Source organism: Schistocerca gregaria, chromosome 2 (assembly GCF_023897955.1).
Source record: "Schistocerca gregaria isolate iqSchGreg1 chromosome 2, iqSchGreg1.2, whole genome shotgun sequence".
Classification (NCBI taxonomy): Eukaryota; Metazoa; Arthropoda; class Insecta; order Orthoptera; family Acrididae; genus Schistocerca; species Schistocerca gregaria.
The window spans coordinates 326,988,600-327,013,172 of NC_064921.1; the positions used below are offsets into that span (position 1 = coordinate 326,988,600).

General features: G+C 37.7%; 1 protein-coding gene across 3 annotated transcripts in view; it reads left to right on the forward strand.

The window, feature by feature from the left end:
• LOC126336974 (solute carrier family 66 member 2) overlaps window positions 1-24,573 on the forward strand; it is a 67,842-nt gene that overhangs the window by 12,743 nt on the left and 30,526 nt on the right. Inside the window, exons 3-4 of one of the 3 annotated variants that reach the window (XM_050001195.1) lie at window positions 3,217-3,353; window positions 16,096-16,170. In XM_050001195.1, coding sequence (XP_049857152.1) covers window positions 3,217-3,353; window positions 16,096-16,170 — 212 coding nt within the window. Of the gene's footprint in view, window positions 1-3,216; window positions 3,354-16,092; window positions 16,171-24,573 lie in introns of all 3 variants that reach the window. The other 2 variants (XM_050001194.1, XM_050001196.1) reach the window with 2 other exon arrangements.

Consider the following 24,573-nt stretch of genomic DNA (forward strand, 5'->3'; position numbering starts at 1 on the left):
GAAGACACAAGGGCCTCGGATGCCCTGTATATGCATCCTAGGATTAAAGAAATTTGGTTTTTATTAATCTTTTATGCTGAGGCAGTCAATGTGTTTGAAATAAAGTGCTTAGTTCCACACTATTGGTTCATTTCAACTGCTTGCTGCCTTTTAAGTTCACATTTCCATCATCTACCATGTATGGCATTATGCCATAATAAGGAATCAAAAATGTGTTAATACAGTACTGGTACTCCAAGAAAATTTACATCCCGAAACCCACTCTTAAAAGCTTAATATCAGGTCAAGGCCTACTTCATTGGGAATCTGGACATACGAATGTGGTCATTAAGTATGAACTTTAAATGTGCTATTTTAGTATGGTTCACAAAATTCCGATGTTCTTGGAGTATCCTCTGATGCCTTTTTTCTTTTATGACATAATGTAAGATATTTTAATGTTTTACACGTATGAACATATGGGCTTCCTGTGTCATAGCAGCTGCCAAACGGCGGTGGCGCCTGTCATCTGGCACTCTCTGATGACTACTGAAACAAACCTGTTTCTAACAGGTCATGGGAAAATATTGCGAATGGTGGTTTGAAAAGTGTTAATTTCAAAGTGAATTTCCTTTTACGCAAGTTGAACTCTGTGCGAGAATGTACAATGAATTTCGTAAATCGGAGCGTTTGATGATGAGCCATTTAGAAGTATTTCGAGTTCAGATCATCAGTGTCGTTATTATGAGCAAATGGATGTAGTGCTCCGGGAAGCTCTCTCTCTCCTGTGCGGTAGCTAATTTATTTGTGGAAAACTTTGAGGACAAGTCACTGGACTCTGCTAAAAATAAAAATTTTACTGGCACATTTGTGTGATATATCCTAAAGTGTAACACGCGCAAAAAAATCAACATTGTGTGTGAAAGCTTAGCTTCTCTTGCAGCTTATTAACCTTAAAGACCAGTATTATATGTGAAAGCTTTGCTTTTCTTGTAGCAACACTATGTATATTAATTTAAAACATTAACATTTCCTGTTTGTGTATCTGCGCTACTTAACAGTGATGTTGCTATTAGCTGATTACATCACGTGTCGTGTCGCCTGAATATCCGCTGTCATCGGCGTGTAGGATCGCGTGGCACGAGCTATGGGTGACTTACAAAAGCACATCACAGTCTCGATTACAATGGTTCAGAAAGTAACATGTGTTTATTTGGTTGAATTCGAATGTGTACTTTCATAATGTGAAAATATACAGTGTGTATGTTGCTACACATCAAAAATTTTTCCAAAGGGAGTTTTCTTCCCCGAGTTTAGTTTTCTAAAGTGCCGGGGAATTCTATGCCCGTGTATTAAAACATAAACATTTAGAGGATTGATAAGTTTTACAGTTCTGAGGGAAAGTATACTGTCACTTAATAACATGGAAAAAATGTGTTTTCATCTGGGAGAAAATATATTTTTAGCTGGGAAATTTGTGAAAAACCTAGGAGTTTTTTTCCTTGACCTTGTATATACCCTGGAAGAGCATTTGACTCGCTACCGCTCCTATGCTTGTTGACAAAAGTACAATAATATGAGTATCAAGTGAAATTTGTGACTGGATTGGGGGCTTTTTGTTAGGGAGTACACAGCATGTTATCTTGGATGGAGAGTCATCGTCAGATGTAGAAGTAACTTTGGGTGTGCCCCAGGGAAGTGTGTTGGGACAGTTTTTGTTCATGTTGCATATTAATGATGTTGCAGACAATATTAATAGTGAAGTCAGGCTTTTTGCATATGATACAGTTTTCTATAATGAAGTACTCTGAGAAAAGCTGTATATTCAGTCAGATCTGATTAGATTTCAACGTGATGCAGAGATTGTAATCTTGCTGTAAATGTTCAGAAATGTAAAATTTTTCACTTCACAAAATTAGAAAAGTAATAAAATATTGCTATATTATCAGCGACTTACTGTTGGAATTGGCTAATTCATACAAATACCTAGGTGTAATACAATGTAGGGATATGAAATGGAATGATGACATAGGTTCAGTCATGGATAAAGGAGGTGGTAGACTACCTCATTGTTAGAATAGTGAGGAAGTGCACTCAGTCTAAAATAAAGATTGCTTACAAATTAGTGTGACCGTTTCTAGAACATTGTTAAAGTGTGTGGGGCCTGTACCAGAGAGTTGCACTGTCTGAGGTGCTTTGTCACGGTCTGTACAGCTTCCCCCGTCAAGTTCAAGTCCTCCCTCGGGCATGGGTGTATGTTATCCATAGCAGAAGTTAGTTTAAGTTAGATTAAGTAGTGTGTAGGCTTAGGGACTGATGACCTCAGCAGTTTGGTCCCATAAAACCTTACCACCACCACTTGTACCAGATATGACAAACAGGGGATATTGAACATATTCAGAGGAGAGCAGCATGAATGATCACAGGTTTATTTAATCCATGGAAGAGCGTCACAGAGGTACGGAAGGAACTGAACTGGTAGACGTTTGAAGACAGATGTAAACTATTCAAAGAAGATCAATTAACGATTACTCTAGGCGTATACTATAGACCCCTACGTATCACTTATATAGAGATCATGAGGATAAGATTAGAATAATTACTGAATACGCAGAGGCATTCAAACAATCATGCTTCCTGTGCTCCATATGTGAATAGAACAAGGAGAAACCCTAATATTTGGTACAGTGGGATGTACCCTCTGCCGCGCACCTCATGATGGTTTGCAGAGTATAGATGTAGATACATGCAGTTGTCTGGTGTGCAAATTATGGCTGTAAATGTAGATATTCTCAATTATGGCTGTAGAGATCTAGATATTCTCCAAACACTACTTGCTTACTGCATTTTATTTGTTTCTGATATGTCATGCTTCAATGTGTGCCAATGTACCAAACCATTTTGAACTGCTGACAGATGCTGTGTGACAAATGTTAGTTTCATTCAGTGGTGACATGGGAAGAACTTTGTAGACAGTGAATACTGTGATTATCTGGAATGATTACAGTATATGTTATAAGGAGTCCTTTGAGAATGTATGGGCAATTTGTTTTTGTATATATCCATATTACACTGTAATTGTTTACATTTTTTAAAATACTAGTGTATGTTACTTTATGTGCTAGGTAATTAATGTATTTTATAGTTTGTAGATATCATGGATTTTATGTAAATTGCTTATTACAAAAAGTAAGGGAGAATGTAGAGAAAAATCTGATTGGACAACTGCTCTTTCAGGTTTGGAAAGCAATATGAACTACCACTACTTATTCAAAGTATAATAATGAACATAACCATGCTCGCAATGGTTCACCTTTGTGTCAATATCAGGAACAAGAATCAGATAATCCGCAATAAGGACAAGGTGTTTTCAGGTATGGTCATACAATTTTACTCTTGACACAGTTCTTTCTGCCTGTGCAATATGCATTTTCTTAAAGACTAATAATATTGATGTATGTAAAAGGTATTGAGGTTCTTTGGAATTTCAGTTTTTTCCTGGAACACACTACTGTTACTGAGGAAAAAATCTTCTGTGATCAGTTTTTCCCCCCTGCAGTAGACTTCTCTTCATATTGAATATAATACTTGCACAGAATTTCATCGATAAAATGTAGGTTGCTTCTAAAAGGTGGACACGATGTCGTGTGACTATACTTTAAGACGTAAATTGACTTTAAACTGGATATCTTGAAGCTATCAGATGTGACCACTAGAGTGCTAATGAAGTTCCAAAGTACCATTGTTCATTGAGATTCATGAATGAGATGCATCTAAATGTGAAAGAAGGTAACTTTTTTGCCACTTTTAGTGAATGGGTGATGTTCCACAGAAATAGATGCAATGAATGTATTTGGGGAGTTCAAAATTCTGTATTATGAAAGACACTCCCCAGAAGTGAATGTGTTTTCTGTCATATCACCAACAGTTCCCTGAATCTTTTTTGCAAGAAAGTGATAGCTACAGAATGTATTTTGCGATGCTACAGATTATGCTCCTTTCTAGAAATGATGATGATGATGATGATGATGATTTGTGATGTTTCATTTGTCAACAGGATGTGTATCCAGCGATTTGGCACAGAGATGTTTGACAGTTCCTGATAAACCTGTCTGTCAACATTAAACAGGTCACATGTGAGAAACAGTCTTGCAGTTATTCTTGGGTTTGCTGCTGGATCATATTGTGTAAATACCACAATATTTCATCAGTGTAACTGCTAGTCATCTTCAGGTGGTGGTAGTTGCTGCTGTCATTACTCCAAGACGTGACTGATAATATCACGCAGTGGCATTGAAATTTAGTGCCACCTGCTGGGAGCTGCAGAAAGGTCTTCTATATGTTTGCTGTGGATACTGACTGTGCCGCTGGATGCTTTTGTGGTTAAAAGCTGAACTAAATCTCAGCAGTGCATTGCATTGACTCATGAATTGGAAGTTCTTGTTTTCCTTGTTTTGATTTAATGGCTGCCAGTGCTGGATTCCAGGGAGCACTTAATTGAAAACCTGCATCCCTGTTGATGAGATTGTCCATCATATAGATATGAATGGCTCCCTGAGTAACAAAATCCCAGAAAGATGTTGCTGGGGATAAAATTTCAGTATTTTCGTAAAATGTGTGAATCTACAGGTCCGGGCAATGCTCCGCTGATGTTCGATGCAATGTTCTTGTACAGTTTGGAGTGTCTGCCCAATATAATATTTTCCATGTCAGTATGGGATCGTATACATGCCACATTTCCTAAGGCCAGAGTTGTCTTTGACTGAGCACAATAAATTCCTCAGTTTTGTTGGTGGCCAAAAAACTCACTTGATGTCATGCCTTTTGACGATTCTTTCTATTCTTGAAGACATGCCACCAAAGTAGGATAAGAACAGCATTGCAGTGGGTGCCTGTGCATCTGCATTTACATCCCTGCTTTGAAATTGCTTGGAACAGAATGTGTGGCACATCTATCGGAATAGCTGTTCTGTTGGAATGCCATTCTTAAGTGTTGTAGCTCACCAGGTAGACTATCGACATTTGAGACCATGTGTGCTCAATGCATCAAATAACGCAAGATACTACTGCATTTTGCAGGGTGATTACAACTTATGGTCTGCAACCAAAGCTCTGTGTGAGTTGGTTTGCAATTGGCACTATTTCCCAGTGTACCATTGACTTATTTTCTGATCATGACATCCAGGTATCGTAAAATACTATCTTTTTCCATTTACGTTGTGAACTGTATATTCAAATGGAATGAGTTCAGATGCTGGAGAAACACAGGTAATGTTTCTATTCAATGGGGCCACCCTACAAATGTATCATCTACATATCACCACTATCAGGAAGGTTTGAGGCTTTATGTCAAGGTATTTGAATGTGAGCTACATCATTTGCACACTGTTTATAGTTCATGAAATCTTAAAGTATGACATTACCGTGAGTTTCCCTGTGTAATATAATTTCAGTCCTAAGTGCAGAATAAGTTGTTGAGTCCACGTGTGCTACTACCCAACTGAAGTAGTAAGTTAAGAGTATCAGTTGTTCTTTCCACCAAGACTGCATTATTTTTGTACTCTAAAGACAGTTTCTCAGTCGTTGAACAGTGGAGGAATTAGGTTATTGTCATAAAGTACAGCAGATGGCTTTATAACACATTTAGTTTTAGTTATTCTTTCATGAAAGATCTTTGGATGGTTTTGCACTGTCATTGTTGGTTAAAGTTCATTAGTTAGAACAAAGAATTGACATCTGCAACAACTAAAGAGAGCAGACAAAGGTTTTGGTGTTCGTGGTAGAAAGCAACTTGATCTTACAATTTCTACATCGAATATTTCAGCAGCGATACATGGAAAAATGTGTTTTACACAGTGTGGTCATTTCAACTTTTTGATTAATGACTTTCCATATTCATTTCACCTGAAATACACTTCAGTAGCAAAGTTAATATATAAGATCCATATTGTTGTGTTTATATTTTGCACATTAGTTTGGCAGCAGTCAAGATGAAATACCGTTTGCATTAAACTGACTACATGACAACTGATTCTGAGTGGAGATAAGCAGACAAGACATATTTCTAATGAGGACTAGTCTTTTATGTTGCAGCACAATCTTGGGGTGTGCTTTGTTTGAGAAAAAATTGAGTCGGAAATCTTTCACAGCTACTGCAAAACTGAAACTCCTTAGCTCGTAACTTAGTCACAAAAAATTCTTCTGGTTTCTTACCTCTCATTGCCTGCCCAAATCCACTCTTAAAAAGTGCTGCCAAGAAGCACTGCTGACCCATATGAAATATTAAACAACATACTGTGCTTTTAAGGGAAGTTTAACCCACAAAAATCTGAAGACAACCTCCCTTAGAACCTAGTGGTAGCATAAATAAAACTTTATGAACTAAGAAATAACATACATTTCATCGTCACTGAATAATGGCTCACCATAAGCAGAATATTTTTCATCTTAAAGTGACACTGTTTCAAGCAGTTGAAATATCAGCATGCACAAATGGTTTTATGAGTAAGAAATTAAGGCCAAGATTCTACAGAATAACAGACACTTGGGTTCTCTATGGCCCAAAATAATTACTTTCTTGTGTATGTCGAATCATAGAAAACTTAGATATTTGAGTAACTTATTGATTATTGTCATGATTTGTAACAAGTCAAGATTAAAGGTATTCGTTGATAGTGGGTAAGCTATTAAAATTTGTTTCTAATTTTCTTACATGGCTGAAGTTAACAATTTTAAAAGGGGACATCAAAAAAATGGCAAGGCTCTAAATCATCTTTGCTTCGAGGTAAAGTAAGAGGGAATGGTTGTTGATTAAAAATGATTATTCAGTAGATCCTTCGATTAATGATATATAAGGTTGGGATCTACACTAAATAGCTTTTTGTTCAGGGTTGTGGTTTATACATACCTTTACTGCATTTAACATATTACAGGACAATGTTTTTTCCCGAATCTGTCATTCGGAAAATACAGGCTTGTCTTATATTCGCAGGTTAAACTGTTGCTGCCGACATTGATATTTTTATGTTGTTTAATAGTGTGTTAGAGTGTACAGGGATTGTCCATCATTTAAAGATGAAACTTTGGATATTGAGGTCACATGCAGATTTATTTTGAAGAATTCAGAAAGGCAGCCGTGGGCAAACTATAATCCCATTCGAACAGGTTCGAAATTTCCCTATATGCTGAAGCACATGCTACAGTGTTGACATTTCTTGAACAATCATGTGACATTTGACTCATTTCGTGCTGGTGCAAGGGATATGTGAGAAACGATGAATTAACCACTACAACAGTCTATTGCTCTGCTTAAAATTTGGTAATTTTGTGAAACACAGGAGCAAAAAGTACTAAAGTTTATCATCTTAGGAATTGTTCTTGTATTTGATCAGGTTTGCAATAAAAGTTCTCGTACATGTGTGGATACTGTGTGCAAACATTAATGTTGCTTTTTAGGTAAAGGTAACATTCAAAATTGTAAATGTCGTCCTTCAAAAACCTTACTTGATTCTGAACCCAGAGTAATATCCTACTTGATTATGAGAGACTGCAATGATTTACTAAGTGGTTTGCAAATGAGAAATTCGGTTGATGTTCAGATATTAGAATACTGGGTAACAACATTACCAGCTTTTAATCCGCTTTCGAACGTGATGGTGACATTCAGATAAAACAGGAAGAAAAATTTATCAACAATGAAATGCCAACAGATGAATCCACTCAAATTAAACTGACTGTAATTGTTTTGAGAATAAGTTAAAGCAGCAATATCCAGTTGTGGAGACAGTACCAACAGTTGTCGTCATCACATATGACTTTCACCCTAGAAGGTACTGCAGTACGTTTCACAGTTGCTTAAACACAGCACTATGGAAGGGTTGGAGGGGAACAGTGATACAAACTTCACAGAGAACTAGATAAGTGCGGGGAGGGGTGTAGTAAGCAGGCAGCAAAGTATGTCATGTTGCCAACTATAGGACCACATTTAAACTGCAGTTTGTAGTCAGAATCTAATTGACTTTAAAACTGGACAAAAACAGTATTAATTTCCCCCCATGAGCCATGGACCTGGTGGGGAGGCTTGTGTACCTCAGTGCTACAGATAGCCATACTGTAGGTGCAACCACAATGGAGGGATATCTGTTGAAAGGCCAGACAAACATGTGGTTCCTGAAGAGGGGCAGCAACCTCTTCAGTAGTTGCAGGGCAACAGTCTGGATGACTGACCGACCTGGCCATGTAACATTAACCAAAATGGTCTTGCTGTGCTGGTACTGTGAAAGGTTGGAAGAAAGGGGAAACTACAGTTGTAATTTTTCCCCAGACATGCAGCTTTACTGTGTGATTAAATGATGGCGCCATCTTGGGTAAAACATTCTGGAGGTAAAATAGTCCCCCATTCAGGCAGGGACTCCTCAGGAGGGCATCGTTATCAGGAGAAATAAAAGTGGTGTTCTATGGATCGAAGTGTCTGTCAGATCCCTTAATCAGGTAGGTAGGTAGGTTACAAAATTTAAAAAGGGAAATGGATAGGTTAAAGTTAGATATAGTGGGAATTAGTGAAGTTGGGTGGCAGGAGGAACAAGACTTTTGATCAGGTGAATACAGGGCTATAAATATAAAATCAAATAGGGGTAATGTAGGTGTAGGTTTAGTAATGAATAAAAATCTAAGGGCATGGGTAAGCTACTGCGAACAGCATAGCGAATGCATTATTGTAGCCAAGATACACACAACCCACTCCTGCCACAGTAGTACAAATTTATATGCCAACTAGCTCTGCAGACAATGACGAGATTGAAGAAATGTATGATGAGATAAAAGAAATTATTCATATAGTGAAGGGAGATGAAAATTTAATAGTCATGGGGGACTGGAATTCAATAGTAGGAAAATGAAGAGAAGGAAACGTTTTAGGTGAATATGGAAAGGGTGGGGGGGTAAGGTATGAAAGAGGAAGCTGCCTGGTAGAATTTTGCACAGAGCATAACTTAATCATAGGTAACACTTCGTTTAAGAATCATGAGAAAAGGTTGTATACGCGACAGGCCTGGAGACACTGGAATGTTTCAGATATATTACGGTAAGACAGAGATTTAGAAACAGGTTTTAAATTGTAAGACATATCCAGTGGCAGATGTGGACTCTGACCACAATCTATTCGTTATGAACTGTAGATTAAAACTGAAGAAACTGCAAAAAGGTACAAATTTAAGGAAATGGGACCTGGATAAACCGAAAGAACCAGAGGTTGTAGAAAGTTTCGGAGGAGCATTAGGGAATGATTGGCAACATCAGGGGAAAGGAATACAGTAGATGAAGAATGGGTAGCTTGGAGAGATTAAATAGTGAAGGCAGCAGAGGATCAAGTAGGTAAAAAGACAAAGGCTAGTAGAAACCATTGGGTAACACAAGACATCTAAAATTTAATTGATGAAAGGAGAAAATATAAAAAAATGCAGTAAATGAAGCAGTTGAAAGTGAATACAAATGTCTAAAATTGAGACTGACAGGAAATGAAAAATGACTAAGCAGAAATGGCCAGAGGACAGATGTAAGGATTTGGAAGCATATATCATTAGGGGAAAGATAGGTGCCACCTACGGGAAAGTTAAACAGACCTTTCGAGGACAGCGAAGCAGTAGTGTGAATATCAATAGCTCAGATGGAAAACCAGCCATAAACAAAGAAGGAAAAGGAGAAAGGTGGAAGGAGTAAAAGGGAGGATGTACTTGACGACAGCGTTATGGAAATGGAAGAGGACTTAGATGAAGGTGACATGAGAGAGATGATACTGCATGAAGAATTTGACAGAGCAATGAAATACCTAACTTGAAACAAGGGTGTAGGAGTAGAAATTTCGTTAGAACTACCAATAGCCTTGGCAGAGCCAGCCATTACAGCAAGATGTATGAGACTGGTGAAATACCCTCAAAATTCAAGAAGATTGTAATAATTTCTATCCCATAGAAAAACAGGTGTCAGCATGTGTGTAAATTACCGAACTATCAGTTTAGTAAGTCATGACTTATAATTTGTACAGAAAACAGACGGCAGTTATAAGAATTGAGGTTCATGAAAGGGTGGTGGTGGTGGTGGTGGTGGTGGTGGTGGTGGTGGTGGTGGTGGTGGTGGTGGTGGTGGTGATTTAGTAGGGTCTTCAACTGCCTGCTCTTCAGCGCCCGTACAAAGTCCCAATTTTTACCAAGTCCCATCAAGCCACTGTCACAAATGATGATGATGATGATGATGATGATGTCAACCCAAACACCCAGTCCCTGGACATGGAAATGAATGAGACAGGAGCTTCTCACTGATGTTATTCAATCTGTATATTGAGCAAGCAGTGAAGGAAACAAAAGAAAAATTCGGAGTATGAATTAAAATCCATGGAGAAGAAATAAAAAGTTTGAGGTTTGCCGATGACAGTGTAATGTCAGGGACAGCGAAGGACTTGGAAGAGCAGTTGAACAGAATGGACAGTGTATTTAAAGGAGGATATAAGATGAACATCAACCAAAGTAAAATGAGGACAATGGAATGTAGTTGAATTAAATCAGGTGCTGAGGGAATTAGATTAGAAAGTGAGACACATAAAGTAGTAGGTGAGTTTTGATATTTGAGGAGCAAAATAACCGATGATGGTCGAAGTAGAGAGGATAGAAAATATAGACTGGCTCAGTCAAAGAAAGCATTTCTGAAGAAGAGAAATTTGTTTACGTTGAGTATGGATTTAAGTGTCAGTCTTTTGTGAAAGTAATTGCATGGATTGTAGCCATGTATGAAAGTGAAACATGGATTATAAATAGAAGAGAGTAGAAGCTTTCAAAATGTGGTGCTACAGAATACTGAAGTTAAGATCGGTAAATCACGTAACTATTAAGGAGGTACTGAATAGAATTGGGGAGAAGAGGAATCTGTGGCACAACTTGACTAGGAGAAGGGATTAGTTGGTAGGACACATTCCGAGGCATCAAGGGATCACCAATTTAGTATTGGAGGGCAGTGTGGAGGGTAAAAATCGTAGAGGAAGACCAAGAGATGAATACGCTAAGCAGATTCAGAAGGATGTGGGTTGCAGTAGTTACTTGGAGATGAAGCATCTTGCACAGGATAGAGTAGCATGAAGGGCTGCATTAAACCAGTCTCCAGACTGAAAACCACAACACTATTCATTTCTGCATGGGACGGTAAAAATCTAGGTTGGACTCAGTGACATGTTTCGTGCTGCAGCGTTTTGATGCTCACCATGAGTATGATGGGAAAGAAAGAGGGTGCGTTAGTTGCTAATTCTGCGCAGCCAATGAGAGAGCTTCGGGCAGAAGATATGTTTTCGAAGCAAGTGATGACATTGTAACATTCTCACATCAGTATTGAAGCGAAAAGCGATATGTATTCAGATAAAAACAGCTGTGTTCTGTGGTCCCATGGTAACCACAATCTCAGAAATCACAACATATTTGTAAAAAACAGCCAAATATTTGTTCCGATGGAGATAAGAATTTCCCAGCTGTACAATTAGGATGACGATGATGACAAACAGAAGAAGAATTAAAAATAGTGACAAGATAGACAAGAGGGTCAGTAAGCAAAAAATGTAAAAAAGAAAGTCTGCCAATAAATGTAAACCATTTATCAAAATGAAGACAACGAATAAATGGCATAAATTTAGTATATTTATAATGCTAACTTTTAGGTGGTACTTTGTGAGTAAAACAGTTTGTAATTTTTTTAGTCTGAATATGTTAAAGAAAATTTCTAAAGGAGCCTCATGAAAAAAATGGGGGTCATCTTACAATGAGGGTCGTCTCACACTCGCATAAATGTGGTGCACTGAAACATTAAAAACCAGAAAGTTGGGAGGGGGGGGGGGGGGGAGAGTGAGGGTGGCACGGGGGTTCTAGTGAGAGAAGAGTCTTCGTGACAGAACTTTCTCAATTTGATGAAGGGGTAAGGAATTGTTCATTGTTTTTTGGAGGAACTACCTTCAAGTTCACGTTTTGTGATTATTTAGGACACCTGTATCATTATGAATGTGATTGTCTTATTAATAACAAATCATATATCAGTTGCAGTGTGGAAATGTATTGGAGGAAAATATGAAATTTAATCTATGTACTTAAATTGAGCTTGTGGTTTATGATTGTTCAGAGAGAAAAGTTTTGTTACAAAATATGCTTTCTGTCTTAAAAGCAGAGCGTACCAGCTACGTATAGTCTCCCCTCCTGCCTTCCATATATTTTCCATTTTTTGTAAAATTTTCATCTCACTGCTGTGCTAGTTGGGCTGTACTATGACTAAATTGAGATGTGTGGGTATCTGTTGGTGGGTTGGAAAAGGAAGTTTAATGCATCACGACAACATTCCCTTTGAAGGTATTACAGTGGTGAGGGAAAGCATATTGGAGTTACATTGGATTGTGAAGGAGATTGTATGCAGTGGTGGTCCAATATTTTTTTGCAATATGGTGCTGTCTACCATCTGGATGTCTCTTACGAAGCGTTGCCACCAGTTGGATGTGATCTCAAAAATAGAACAAAGCCTTATAATCTTCAAGGACAATGTAGTTCCCCTTGAATTATTGCAGTTATAGTGATCAATGTGTGGTTATTATTACATATTAAAATCAGTTTCTTTCTGTAGGTTATGGTATGGGAAAAAGGATATTTTTAGTTTTGTTGTTGTTGAAATCCATGGTTTAGGAACATTTCTGGAGGAGACCAACAAGTACAGGTGTTGTTCATAACCTAAACTATCTCCAACAATGACAAGTTAGTGATAGAACTATTCCTGTTTGCATTCATTTGAAATATTTTAATACAATCAGTGTGAGTGTAATCTTTCCATTGCTAAGCAAGTCACTTACTTTTCACATTGCTCTTATTGATGCAGGCATTTCTAAACATGCTGCAAAGTTTTGTAGTTTAGGACAAAAGTTAATGGGTAAGGCTGAAAAGAAACAGTCAAGTATATACATTGTTCAGCCACTTGTGAATTCTTAGACTTACCCTTTATTGTTCATTTATTTCTTATTAAGGCATAAAAGTTTACTAATATTGGAAGACATCTCAGTTTGTATTTAGTGTGACTGCGTGTGCCATTCAGAGAAGCTATTCTGTCTCTGAAAGTATATGAACATGTAATTATACTTGATTTGTGAATCTGTAGTATTCCATCAAATGATTAGCCATCCCTCCCTCATAGGGAGTACAGGATGGACCACGGTAACTTAAAATGCAGTGCTGTAAAAGGCACCTGTTTAGATATTGGTAAACTGCACTTGCCAACATGACTAAAATACTTTGTGTGAGTGTGTGACATTCCCGGAATGTATCTACCTCTGTTAAGGCTGCAGCATGTGGAAGCAATATAAATGGTTGAATCAAAACACTTTCAGCTGTCTAAATTTCCAGTATTTTATTTGTGCAACTGGTTTCAGCACTACAGTACGCCATCTTCAGACCCCATGACCAACATGTAGGAAGGATCACACCTCTGGTCCAGTCAAAATATGGTCCAGCATTCATTGACTGGTTTGCGCAGATTTCTTCTTAACACCGTGATCCCTTTGATCGTCGGCAAGTGATGATTAAAGGGATCACTTTGTGAGGCACAAACCTGCGGACACCAGTCTTTGAACGCTGTTCCCTATCATGACTGGTCCAGAGGTGGATTCTTTCCTACACGTTGGTCAGGGGGTCTGAAGATGGCATAATGTAGCACTGAAGCTGGTTGCACAAATAAAATAACTGGAAATTTAGACAGCTGAAAGTGTTTTGATTTGATACTTTGTATTGAACAACCAAGGTCCCTGAACCATATGTATAGAAATGGACTTAGGGACAGGAAGCAATTTGTAAGAATTTATTGGACCATTATAGAATAGCAAATGTGGAGTAATCAGATAGTAGTTTTGGGTTTATGGGAAATGTGCATTTATTGGATGATAGTTTTGAACTTATCAAACATGGGAAAATCTAGGATGGAATGTAGGCAGTGTGGTTTCAGTTGCCTGAGACTGCAATTTTGTGTGTGTTGTTGTTGCTGACGAAGGCCTTAATGGCCGAAAGCTTTAAACTTGTTGTGCTTATCTGCGATTCAGCATCTCTGCTATATGGTGAGTTTTGAACTTGTCAGCCGAACATTATGTCCACCGATCTATATAGACCCATCCAGGTGACAGCAGTGTCACCTGGCAAGGAATGACTGCTAGTCACACATGCATGGTGCATGTAGCATGAGTGAGTGTGCTATCCATGTGTGGAATGGGGAAGGCATATTTGAAAGAGAGCCAATTGTGAGGGCCCGGAGGCTCGCCATGAGCATTTCGGAAACTGCACAATTTGTCAGATGTTAGAGGAGTGCTGTGGTGAGCATCTTAAAAACATAGTGAAACCAAGGTGAAACCACATCCAGACATCATGGGATTAGGTGGTAAAACAGGACAGGCAGCGAACTGTGGCGGAACTAACATCAGACTTTTATGCCGGACAGAGAAAAAGTGTGCGTGAACACACATTGCACCGAACACTTAACGATGGCCGTTCACTGCCGACGAACCTTGCAAGTGCCAATGTTTACACCACGATATCGGCAACTACAACTGAAATGGGAATGTGACCATCAGCATTGGACAGTGGCACAGTGGCAGAATGTTGCAGGGTCTGATGAATCCTGTTACCATCATCATCATGCTGGGAGGGCGCAAAACCATTGTCTTCTAGGGAAACAGCTCCTTGACACCTGTACTGTGGAACAGAGACAAGCTGATGGCGGCTCCATTACGCACTGGGGAACATCCACGTGGGCATCCATGGGTCCAGTGGAGCTCATGCAAGGAATCGTGATGGCCAAGGGGGTATTGTACACTGGTTGCAGACTACATACATCCCCTCTTGATGATTGTTTCCCGATGGGAGTGGCATTTTTTAACAAGATAATGCACCATGTTCCAATGCCAGGAGCGTGATGGATGGGTTCGAATAACTAAGTGGCAAGTTCAGTTCAGCTGCTGGTCCCCCAGCTGACCAGATCTGAATCTGATCGAACACTTGCGGGACGTTATTGGATGTGGTGTCAGAGCTCATCAGCCCCCTCCCCAGAATTTATGGGAGTTGGGTGACTTGTGAGTGCAGATGCAGTGCCAGCTCCCTCCAGTGATCTACCAAGGCTCATTGCTTCTGTGCCAAGATGTCTCACCACAGTTATCTGTGCCAAAGGTGGACGTACTGGCTGTGAGATAGGTGGTCATAATGTTCTGGCTGCAGTGAGTGAGTGAGTGAGTGAGTGTGTGAGTTTGTGTGTGTGTGTGTGTGTGTGTGTGTGTGTGTGTGTGTGTGTGTGAAGAATTACAGGGAACTTAAAGTCTGGTATTTGCAGTAGGAGTTATAATGATTTCTATTAAAGTTAAACAAAAGACCCAAAGACTTATAAACTGAGTGGCAGCATGTAGATGGCACAGTAGTTCTTTACTATGATTTTTTCTCTTCTTTCTTGTTTTATCCTGTTAAGTATTGAAGAAATTTATACTTCCAAATGATTACAGATCAGAACCTTCATGTTAACAATTGTTTTTTTACCATGCAGTATTATCACATTGCACAACTGTTTTTGCTACTTCATACTGATACAATGTGTTAATGATGTATGTTTTTCTCCCCTTTTGTGTGTGTGTGTGTGTGTGTGTGTGTGTGTGTGTGTGTGTGTGTGTGTGTGTGTGTGTGTGAGTGAGAGAGAGCTAGTTAGCAAGCAAGCCAGCTAGCTGTTCTGTGCTTAAATTATTTCCTCTGACCACCTATACTTCGCTCTTTGAGATTACAATTTACATATGATACTTTTCTTATGCTCGTGCATGAATGTTTGTGTGCAAAGCAAATTGTTATGTGCAGTTGTAAAGTAAATTGTTACACATGTCAGTGTTAAGGAATGCACAGAATATTTTTATTTCTGTCTCCAGTCTTCTGGTATTATCTTCAGCTAAATGATATGCTAAACTGTCACAGTTTCTAGGTTCCTTTGATCGTGCTGTCCACTGGAACTTCTGTGTGAACAGTCCCAAGCTTACATTCTGTAAAAATACTGTGAGAACTAATCCCATGCTCTGTTTCATGACAGAAGTGAGCAGCAAGGATGACACAAGTGGAAGGTCTCACAAGAGTAATAAGCAGCGGTTTCCAGTGCACACCTTCCGTGGTATGTGGTGGATAAGCCTCAGCCACCTTTTCTTCTTGTGCTCTATGCTTATAGATTGGTGAAATTGTGTTTCTGGGTTTCTCAGTCTGCACCTTATTTTCCTTCTCTTTGTGGTTAGCTTGGACTGGTGAATGACCTGGCTTGTTTCCAGTTTCTTATCTGCAATTGCTTGTCTGTCCCCTTTGCCATGTGCCTTGTAAAATTGCTAACGTCTTAATTCAACGTAAGTATAATGTCTATTTCTAACTTAAATATCAGTTACAGTAATTTAGTACATATCAGGTTTTAGAATGCTGAAAGTAGCAGGGAATAAATAGTTTTTTGCTCAACTCGCCATATCCCAGAAAAGGGATTATATACTCCTAGCTGCATGTGAAAAGCAAGGAGGGCAGATTTGTCTATTGTGAATTTTTTCATGTTTCTGAGCACTTCCCATTAACAATAATCACCTTTTTGTTACTATCAGCCATATAATGTATACACTAAATTATCTCTGAAAGGCGATTCGGGAACTTTCTGACAAGACAGATAATGTAAAATATCTAATTATCACTTTTTGAAACAGGAATTACTGAACAAAATGACATAATAGAAGAAAATAGCAGTTTGTTCCAACTTTTGGAATTTTTAAATGTGTTCACTCACTAATAGAATAGGAAAGGTACCAGATATACTTCAAGATGCAATGTTGATAAAGCTAGCAAAAAACTTCTGCAGAACCAAAACTTAAGGTACAGAGAGCTTGAATTAATAGAGACATCAAAAGTAAGCATTTTTAAATTTTTGTAGACTTCTCTTACCTCCTGCCTTAAACCTCTAATGGCTAGAAATTCAGCAGTGGATTCAGTGTGTTTTGTGCCGAGCCGTCCCTGTTGTAATTGTTTTATGTCTAGTCTGGTATTCAGAGTCTCCTCATGTATCCTAAGTATTACTAATATTAAATTTTGTACTTCCATTTTACCAAAAAAAAACCTTATTTAGCATATCACACATCAATGTGGAGCATATTTCATTACTTGCCTATTTGCAGATTGAAGAAATTAGTGATAAATACAGTACATCAGTATGAAATAACATTCATTAGCAGCAAAGTTTGAGGTGTTACTTAAAGTTGTTTACAAATATACTGGAAGATAGAATGGGAAATAGTCTGAAGTGGAAAGAAAAGCTGTGAGATTAAACACAAACTGAAAATTAAAAACAAAGCATTCCAAAAGCATCAAGCTTTACATAGGATGGAATAACCAGAAACAGTATGAATGACAGAATGATTTGTTTTTTCCAAATTTGAATGCTAAATGTATTTTTGTAAGTTCTTGTCTCCTCAGATAAATTACTCACTTTGTGACCTGCATTTGGGCTTCTAAATATGTGGATAGAAGGATTTTATCACGACTTGTTTAGTTACTTTTTCAGTGTTGACAAGGGCAAATACATACATAAGTATTTTGTGTGGTATTTACACGTGTGTTGGTATGCGTTTCTTGCACTGTAGTCATTGTTTTGAGAATACCAGGTACTGTGTGTTCTCAGTTATGTAGAAAATCACACAAACAAGCTAACACATTGTTAGTTTGTGTAACATCATAAAAATATATATCCGTAAATACTGCACTTGACAATGAGTATAAAATCTTAACACTTTTGCTCGGTATAAAAAAAAATGTAACTGGCACTATATTTAAACTACAAACATTTGCATAACCAGGGTTGCCATAAGGTGTGGAAATCGGGGAATTTCAGACTTGTCAGGGGAATCAGGGAAATTTAAAACAAAAATGCTGGAAAAATCTCATTTATGTCTCAGTAGATGAAATGATTTTTTTACGGAGATGTCATGCATCGTTGCTATCTGGGCGCAGCTGAGTACGTGCACTGCTTCCCAACTCTTTCATTCTTACTGCTTCTCCATTTCCTACCACTCGCCTCAGCTAGCAGTCAGTGCTGCCATCACTTCTTGCCACTAGCCTAATATCAGGCAATGAGAGGCAGGGAGGCATGAAGAGTGGTTTGTTTGGATCTGATTCTCAGAGACTGTTGGTGCAGCGGCCGGAGACAGCCGTCATGTGTGCATGAGTTGTGTTTGAGTGATTGTGTGAATATGTGTGTGCTCTCGTTTTCTGACAAAGACTATGGCCAAAAATTTAGTTCTGTGAGTGCAAATGTCTTTTCTATGTTGCCTGTCTGCAGCTCAGTGATCATCTTTATGGTGAATTGGTACCCATATTCGCTAGTATTGATTCTGAGTATTTGTGGTGCAAGTTACTTGTTGCATGGATTGATCACTGCAGTCTCATTTCATCAACATGGTGTCTGTGACTCGTGAATAACTGGCCATACGAGTGGACTTCAGCGATGGACCAAAGCCGCAAGCCATTTCTGCGTGTATCTCTAATGGTTCGGGCCTCCCAATCTGAAGCCCTTTTGTTTCCCACTAATGTGCAGGTCCTGCCGGTTGGATCCAGTCTCACCAATCTGCCTGCTAGCTGGGTCTATTTGTGTGTGGTGTAATGCACCAGATTTTTGTGGTTTATCCATTAACCCAGGACTGTGGAGTTCCTCGGAAGGCCAGAGGGAATGGACGTAAGGAATTGTGACTTGTCACCACAAGTTCATTGTACAATGCAGCATTTTATTTATGGACATTGTATTTATTCTAGAACGTTTTGGCTATTTGAAAGCAGTTCCTGTATTATAAAGTATAGATGATATGAAGAAAATTGTTGCAGTCACTGGCGGTTTATATGCTATGTACTCGTAAAATGATATTTGTTCAGGTGATGCCACATTGGGGGACTTGCATGTCTGAGATCTTGAAATGATGATGACGACAATAACACAGTCCATAAGTGGAGAAAATCTCCAACCTGGCCAAGAATTGCACTTGCCCATTGTGCTGTAAGCACACACATTACCAATCAGCTAAGCAGGCGGACACACGATACCTGTAAAATAATGGATATAACATTGTGGGTAATAGCTGGAAATAACATTATGGGCATAGGAAATCGGACAGGAGCAATAAAGAAGTCATGAACAGCAGGAAAACTGTAATTCTGGGAACGTGAAAGTGGGGTTATACTGTACTGCTGAAAATTGCAATTAGGTTGTGATTTTATTAGTTGTTTCATGAAAGTATAGCTGTAGTATAAAAACTTAGTCTGCCTCCATATCCAAGAGGTAGCACATCTGAGTTGCATGTTGAGGACCCAGATTCAATTCCTTTGCTGGCATGGACTTTCCTTCCTTGGTGGGAGTACTGGAACAGGGTGAATTCCACTACATGATGCAAATTGAAGAGTTACTTGGATGAGAAGTAATGGCTCCAAGACCTGAAAAGCCGATAATGGCTGGGAGAGTGGTGTGCTAATCCCATGCCCCTACATACTGCATCTACAGTGCCACTTGGTGGAGGTTGACATGGTGTCAGGTCAAGGTTGCATGGCATTCAGGGCCTGATCTTGTAGTTAAGTTTAGTTTGTCTATGACAAACCCTCACAGAGCAGTGTACTTCCTGACACACCGTGAAAGATTGAGTAATGGAAGAGAATCACAAAATTCTAATTTGATTTTAAAACATACAATAATATTTGAGAAAAGATCTATTTTGACAATTGTGTCCTCCTGAAGAAGCTTGTGTGTATCACCAGGGACCATTTCTTGCAGAAAACAGTAAGTTTGTACCAGCAAGTTATAAACCATTTTGTTGCTGTCTTCTCTCTGTGCACTTTCACTGCTATCTTCTGAGCACTTTTTGCTGCTGTCTTCATACATTTCCTGCCACCGTTATCTTCTTCTGTTGTTTTTCGTCATATTTATGCCACACACATTCTGATAATATTTCACGAAGTAGGCAGGTATTGCACCATTATCACTGCCACAACAACCACCTCCACCTCCTTCACTTGCTATTACCATCCTATACCCATGTGCAATAGAGCTGCTGTGAATTCTGATAATGTTTACATTTTTTTGTGTGAGATGCACAGCAAAAGTGTAAAACTCTAAATTTAAAAGAAATTTCTTAAGTCCTGATGTTTTAACTCTGTTCAGTCTCAACAATTGTTTTGTGGTGCTGGAAGAATTTACATATTTCATGCTAAATATCTCAGGAGCTGCTGGAGGCTGGTTGGGAGCTGTCCCACTTCTGTGATAGAGTTTCATAATGTTAAGATCAACTCCTTAGGTATAATTTTGCTGGTATTGAAACTACCTTAGTACGCATGCAATAGCCTTAAACTAGAAACAGTGCCAGAAATTTCCCCAAAATGCACCTAAATGTTGACTGTACAAATTTTCGTATTTACTGGCATTACGGAAAGGTGTAAAACTGAAGGGTTGAAATTATGCCAGTGATAAATAATCCATGTAAGACAGCAACCTTATCAAATAAGTTTGTGTAGTTCTCCAAATGTATTTTCTTTCCTTGCATTTGTTAATTTTGTATGTTAAAACTTAATTTCAGGATAATAGAAAAAGGTTTGTGCAGTCACTGAGAAGGAAATGACTGACCTTTTTTTTATTTATTTGTGTTATAGTTCATTCACCGAGTAGAAAATGATAGATTTTTCTTCAATTGTGTAATAGTTTCTTCTTCAGTTCACAGCATAGGCAAAATTCCTGCTCTGGTTTCACCCTGAGTGCTGTTTCCACCTTTCAGAGGTTTTCCAACATCTTTATATTCTCGTATCAGTTTTGGTTCTTTCAATTTCTTCGTATGTTATAATATTTTTGTAACAGTTTCAATAAGTATAATTCTGTTTGTATCTCAAGGGTACTGATCATTTGACTTTTTCCAGGAGTCTCCTTTCTGGTCTTTGGCTTTTATTTAAATCCTTCTTATAAGGGACACACATCACTTTCCCATATGTCAGTATTAGTACCACTGTTATTTTATAAATTTTTGTTCTTGTGCCTTTTTTTCATCGTAGTCAATATTCTGCTGGTGGTGCCACCTATATGATCGGAATATTCTTTTGTTTTTACATCTGTTTCGTTGTCATAAATTATGTCAACTTGCTAAACAAAATAAATGTGACATTTGTGCAATTGGTGTGTCTTCAATCACTTCAATATTAATCTTAAGAAACCATCATTTTGAGCTTTATCTTTGAAACTGATATTGCTAGTATGGCTAGGATGTACTCTTTTTTTCAGTTAATCTAATTTGTCCATAGTGGGTTGGGAGTGATGATTAAATAATGATAATTATCTACATAGTTGCCTTACATTATAGTTGGTTTTCACATTTTGTAAAATATTTTTTATAGATATTAGTGCTGTAGATCTGAAGTTAGTTTCACATCATGTGTTAAACTGGTGTCCTTTCTAGAAAATAGTTGCTAAGTCTGTGTAGTGGGTAGGTGGAACTAGCTATTTATCCTTATAAACTTTGATGACAGTATTTTTATGTATCTTCAACAAAGTGTCTGCAGTTGTTTTGACTACCTTTGTTAGGGACAATAGTGTTACACGATTCTCTCTCTCTCTCTCTCTCTCCTTTTCGAAATACTCCCTCATGGAGTACATAAGCTCACCTGTCTGACAACGTAAAACATGAGCAGATTGTTGAACTTTGCGAAATATTCTGTTGTGCAAAATAAACTGGCTGCACAGTGGAAAAAAGCCCAAAAGACGGACCACAGCTGTTTGCTTTACTGGTTGTGAGCATTGTCTGCAATTGGCTGCAGTAGCCACTACCTGCAATAGCAGAGAAATTTTACAATGGTGAACAGAACAGGAGGAGTGGCAATTACATTCTGTGATTCGGCGTTGCTATAGTAGCAGCACTGTGAACAGTTAGACATCAGTCGCTTCATTATTGTGATCTGGATGTAGAACGTGAACTTTCACAAGTAGCCAACAAGTGAAAGTAAAGGATTTTCACATATTACTGTCCTGCTGTATGTTACATTACTGCAGATTCTCCATTAATGGCATCATATGTGAAAAATTTATTTTACTGTGCGTCATCTGTATTGATTAGAAATCCAATTTGAAAGTGCTGCTGGATAGTGTTGATCTCATAGTCTGTGTATGCTACCTTCATACATTGTCACTACTTTGTTACAAGTTTGTTTCACAAATGTATCCAGTAAGCCAAAAAATGTCACCATGTCTCATTTATATTTTTTCGTCAGTTGTTATGAAGAATTAAATATCCTTGATTAGCTGTGACATGAAGACCTTTGGGCGATTTGTGACTATTTTAATCGCCCAAAGTAATCTTGTATTTGTATTGTAATATATATTAATACCACCTTATAATGCATTTTGATGTGCACTATCTTCAGATCTCTGACACACAACTAAGAGTATCTTGTCTATATGCACTTGCTACAAAACATAAATTCTGACACCTATAGACAACATTGTGCATGTTAAATGGGTTATGCTACAGTGATTGTAGAATAAAAACGATTTTGGAAGTTTTGTGGATTGTGCCTCTGAGAACAATTGCACAATTTATTTATACCTCATTGTATTTCATGTTACAATTAGTTAGCAATGAAAACTGTAAGGAAAGTGATACTTTTATTGTATAATAGTAGTGCACATAACTTCTGCTAAGCATAAAATGGCTGAGTTTGTTATTAATTATTCCTGAAGTTTTTTGGTGAGTAAGAATGCTTTGCCCTTGTATAAAGAGGTGCACTGTGTGGTACTCTACCCTCCACCTTACACATTTTTCAGGGGGAGGATACCTGTCTGTTTTCAAGTGTTTGAAATATCAGGGAGAAGATGTCTACATTCTAGCACATGTTTTACACACCAGGAAGAAAATAGATGACTTATCTGTAACATAATAATGAAATGGCATGTTTGCTCAGGTACAGATCAGATATATATTATTTGGTTTTATGTTTAAATGGCAGTAAATTTTATTTTTATGTTTTTGTAGTTAACTTTTTTAATACTAAAAGGTAAGTTGTACTATCGTTTTTTTGTTTTAAGAAATTCGATGTTAAAAGATGCTACACGTATTCTGTTCTTGTTGTGAAATGCTTGGTCTTTCTTTGCCATTGTAATACATGTAATAAAATGTTCCCCTTATCATTTTTGTTGGGCTCGTGTAACAGGATGTGATGTCTGTATTTGTTTAGTAACTGAAGAATTTGTTTTTATTCCTTTTTTTTTTTAAATATTTGTGCTTGCTTTTATGTTGTGGTATGTGTGTTATAGCTTAATGTTGGTGCAGTATAGAAGTAAGATATTTTCTTGGTTATCTTTACAGGGAATTCCTTATGATGGATATAAAAGCTGAGTCTGAGATATATTGTTTTCGGGCATTTTTATAAACATGGTGGAGATAATAGCTGATCTGATGATGGGGTAGCCTTTATTTCATGTATAATGCTCAGTCTGTACTCATATTCTTAATTGCCTAGACTAAAATGCCAAATATGGACATCATATAATGAATGCAAATCATCTTATCACTATAAGATGCTTTATGAGAGGTCATTTAAAAACTCATTGTGCTTACAAGAGGTCTATTTGATCTGCTGTTTCCAGCGTGTGTTGTGTTGGTAATATTTGGGTGTCATGCCAGGTGATTATAGATCTATAGAGAATTTCTGTGGCATAATATGGCCACTTTCATGCGATGCGTCTTAACTGACAAGAGTAGTTCCCCAGCAATGGGATCCACTTTTTGAAATGAAGTATATGGTGAAGGCCACTGCTTGAGAAAATTTCGAAATTTTGCATGATATCTCAGTAGCATTAAAAAAGTGGTGTTATTAGATTGATTATGTGGTGTATTGAAGAGGGTAATTATTTCATATGCAGGGGTGGTTGGGGGTTTGATTCTCGTCGGATGAAGTACGTATTTTTATTTTTAAATATTTATTGAAATGCTTTTCATCATTATTTTTAATCAATTAATTGGTTTAAATGTAATTTTTTGTTTCCATTTCTTTGTCACATCATTTTAAATGCCATATGAACTTTTTAATGTGTTTCATTTTTCTTTACATAATTCTTTTCCAATGGGAATTTTTGTGAATATGAATTTGATTACATTTATCTATTATTATATTCAGTTGTTTGAAAATTCCAATCTATCAGTTAAAAAACAAAAGATGAAATAATCTATTTTACATTGACTGAAGTGGTGAAAAATGTAGTTTTTGTTACCTGATGGACCATTTTTTCTGCACGGTAATCGTCAGACATTTTAAACATAACCTAAAAACCTACTGCACTTCGGACAAAATATCTGGGGACTGGACAGAATAACACAAATAGAAAGATTTAAATGAAAGAAGGGTTTATGAGTAAAATTAAAAACAAGCAAAATGAGGAATAATATTATGAACACAACAATGTGGATGAAAAAACAGGATGATAAAAGAAATTAAATCTAAATAAATACATAATCTTAAATAAAAACAGTGTAAA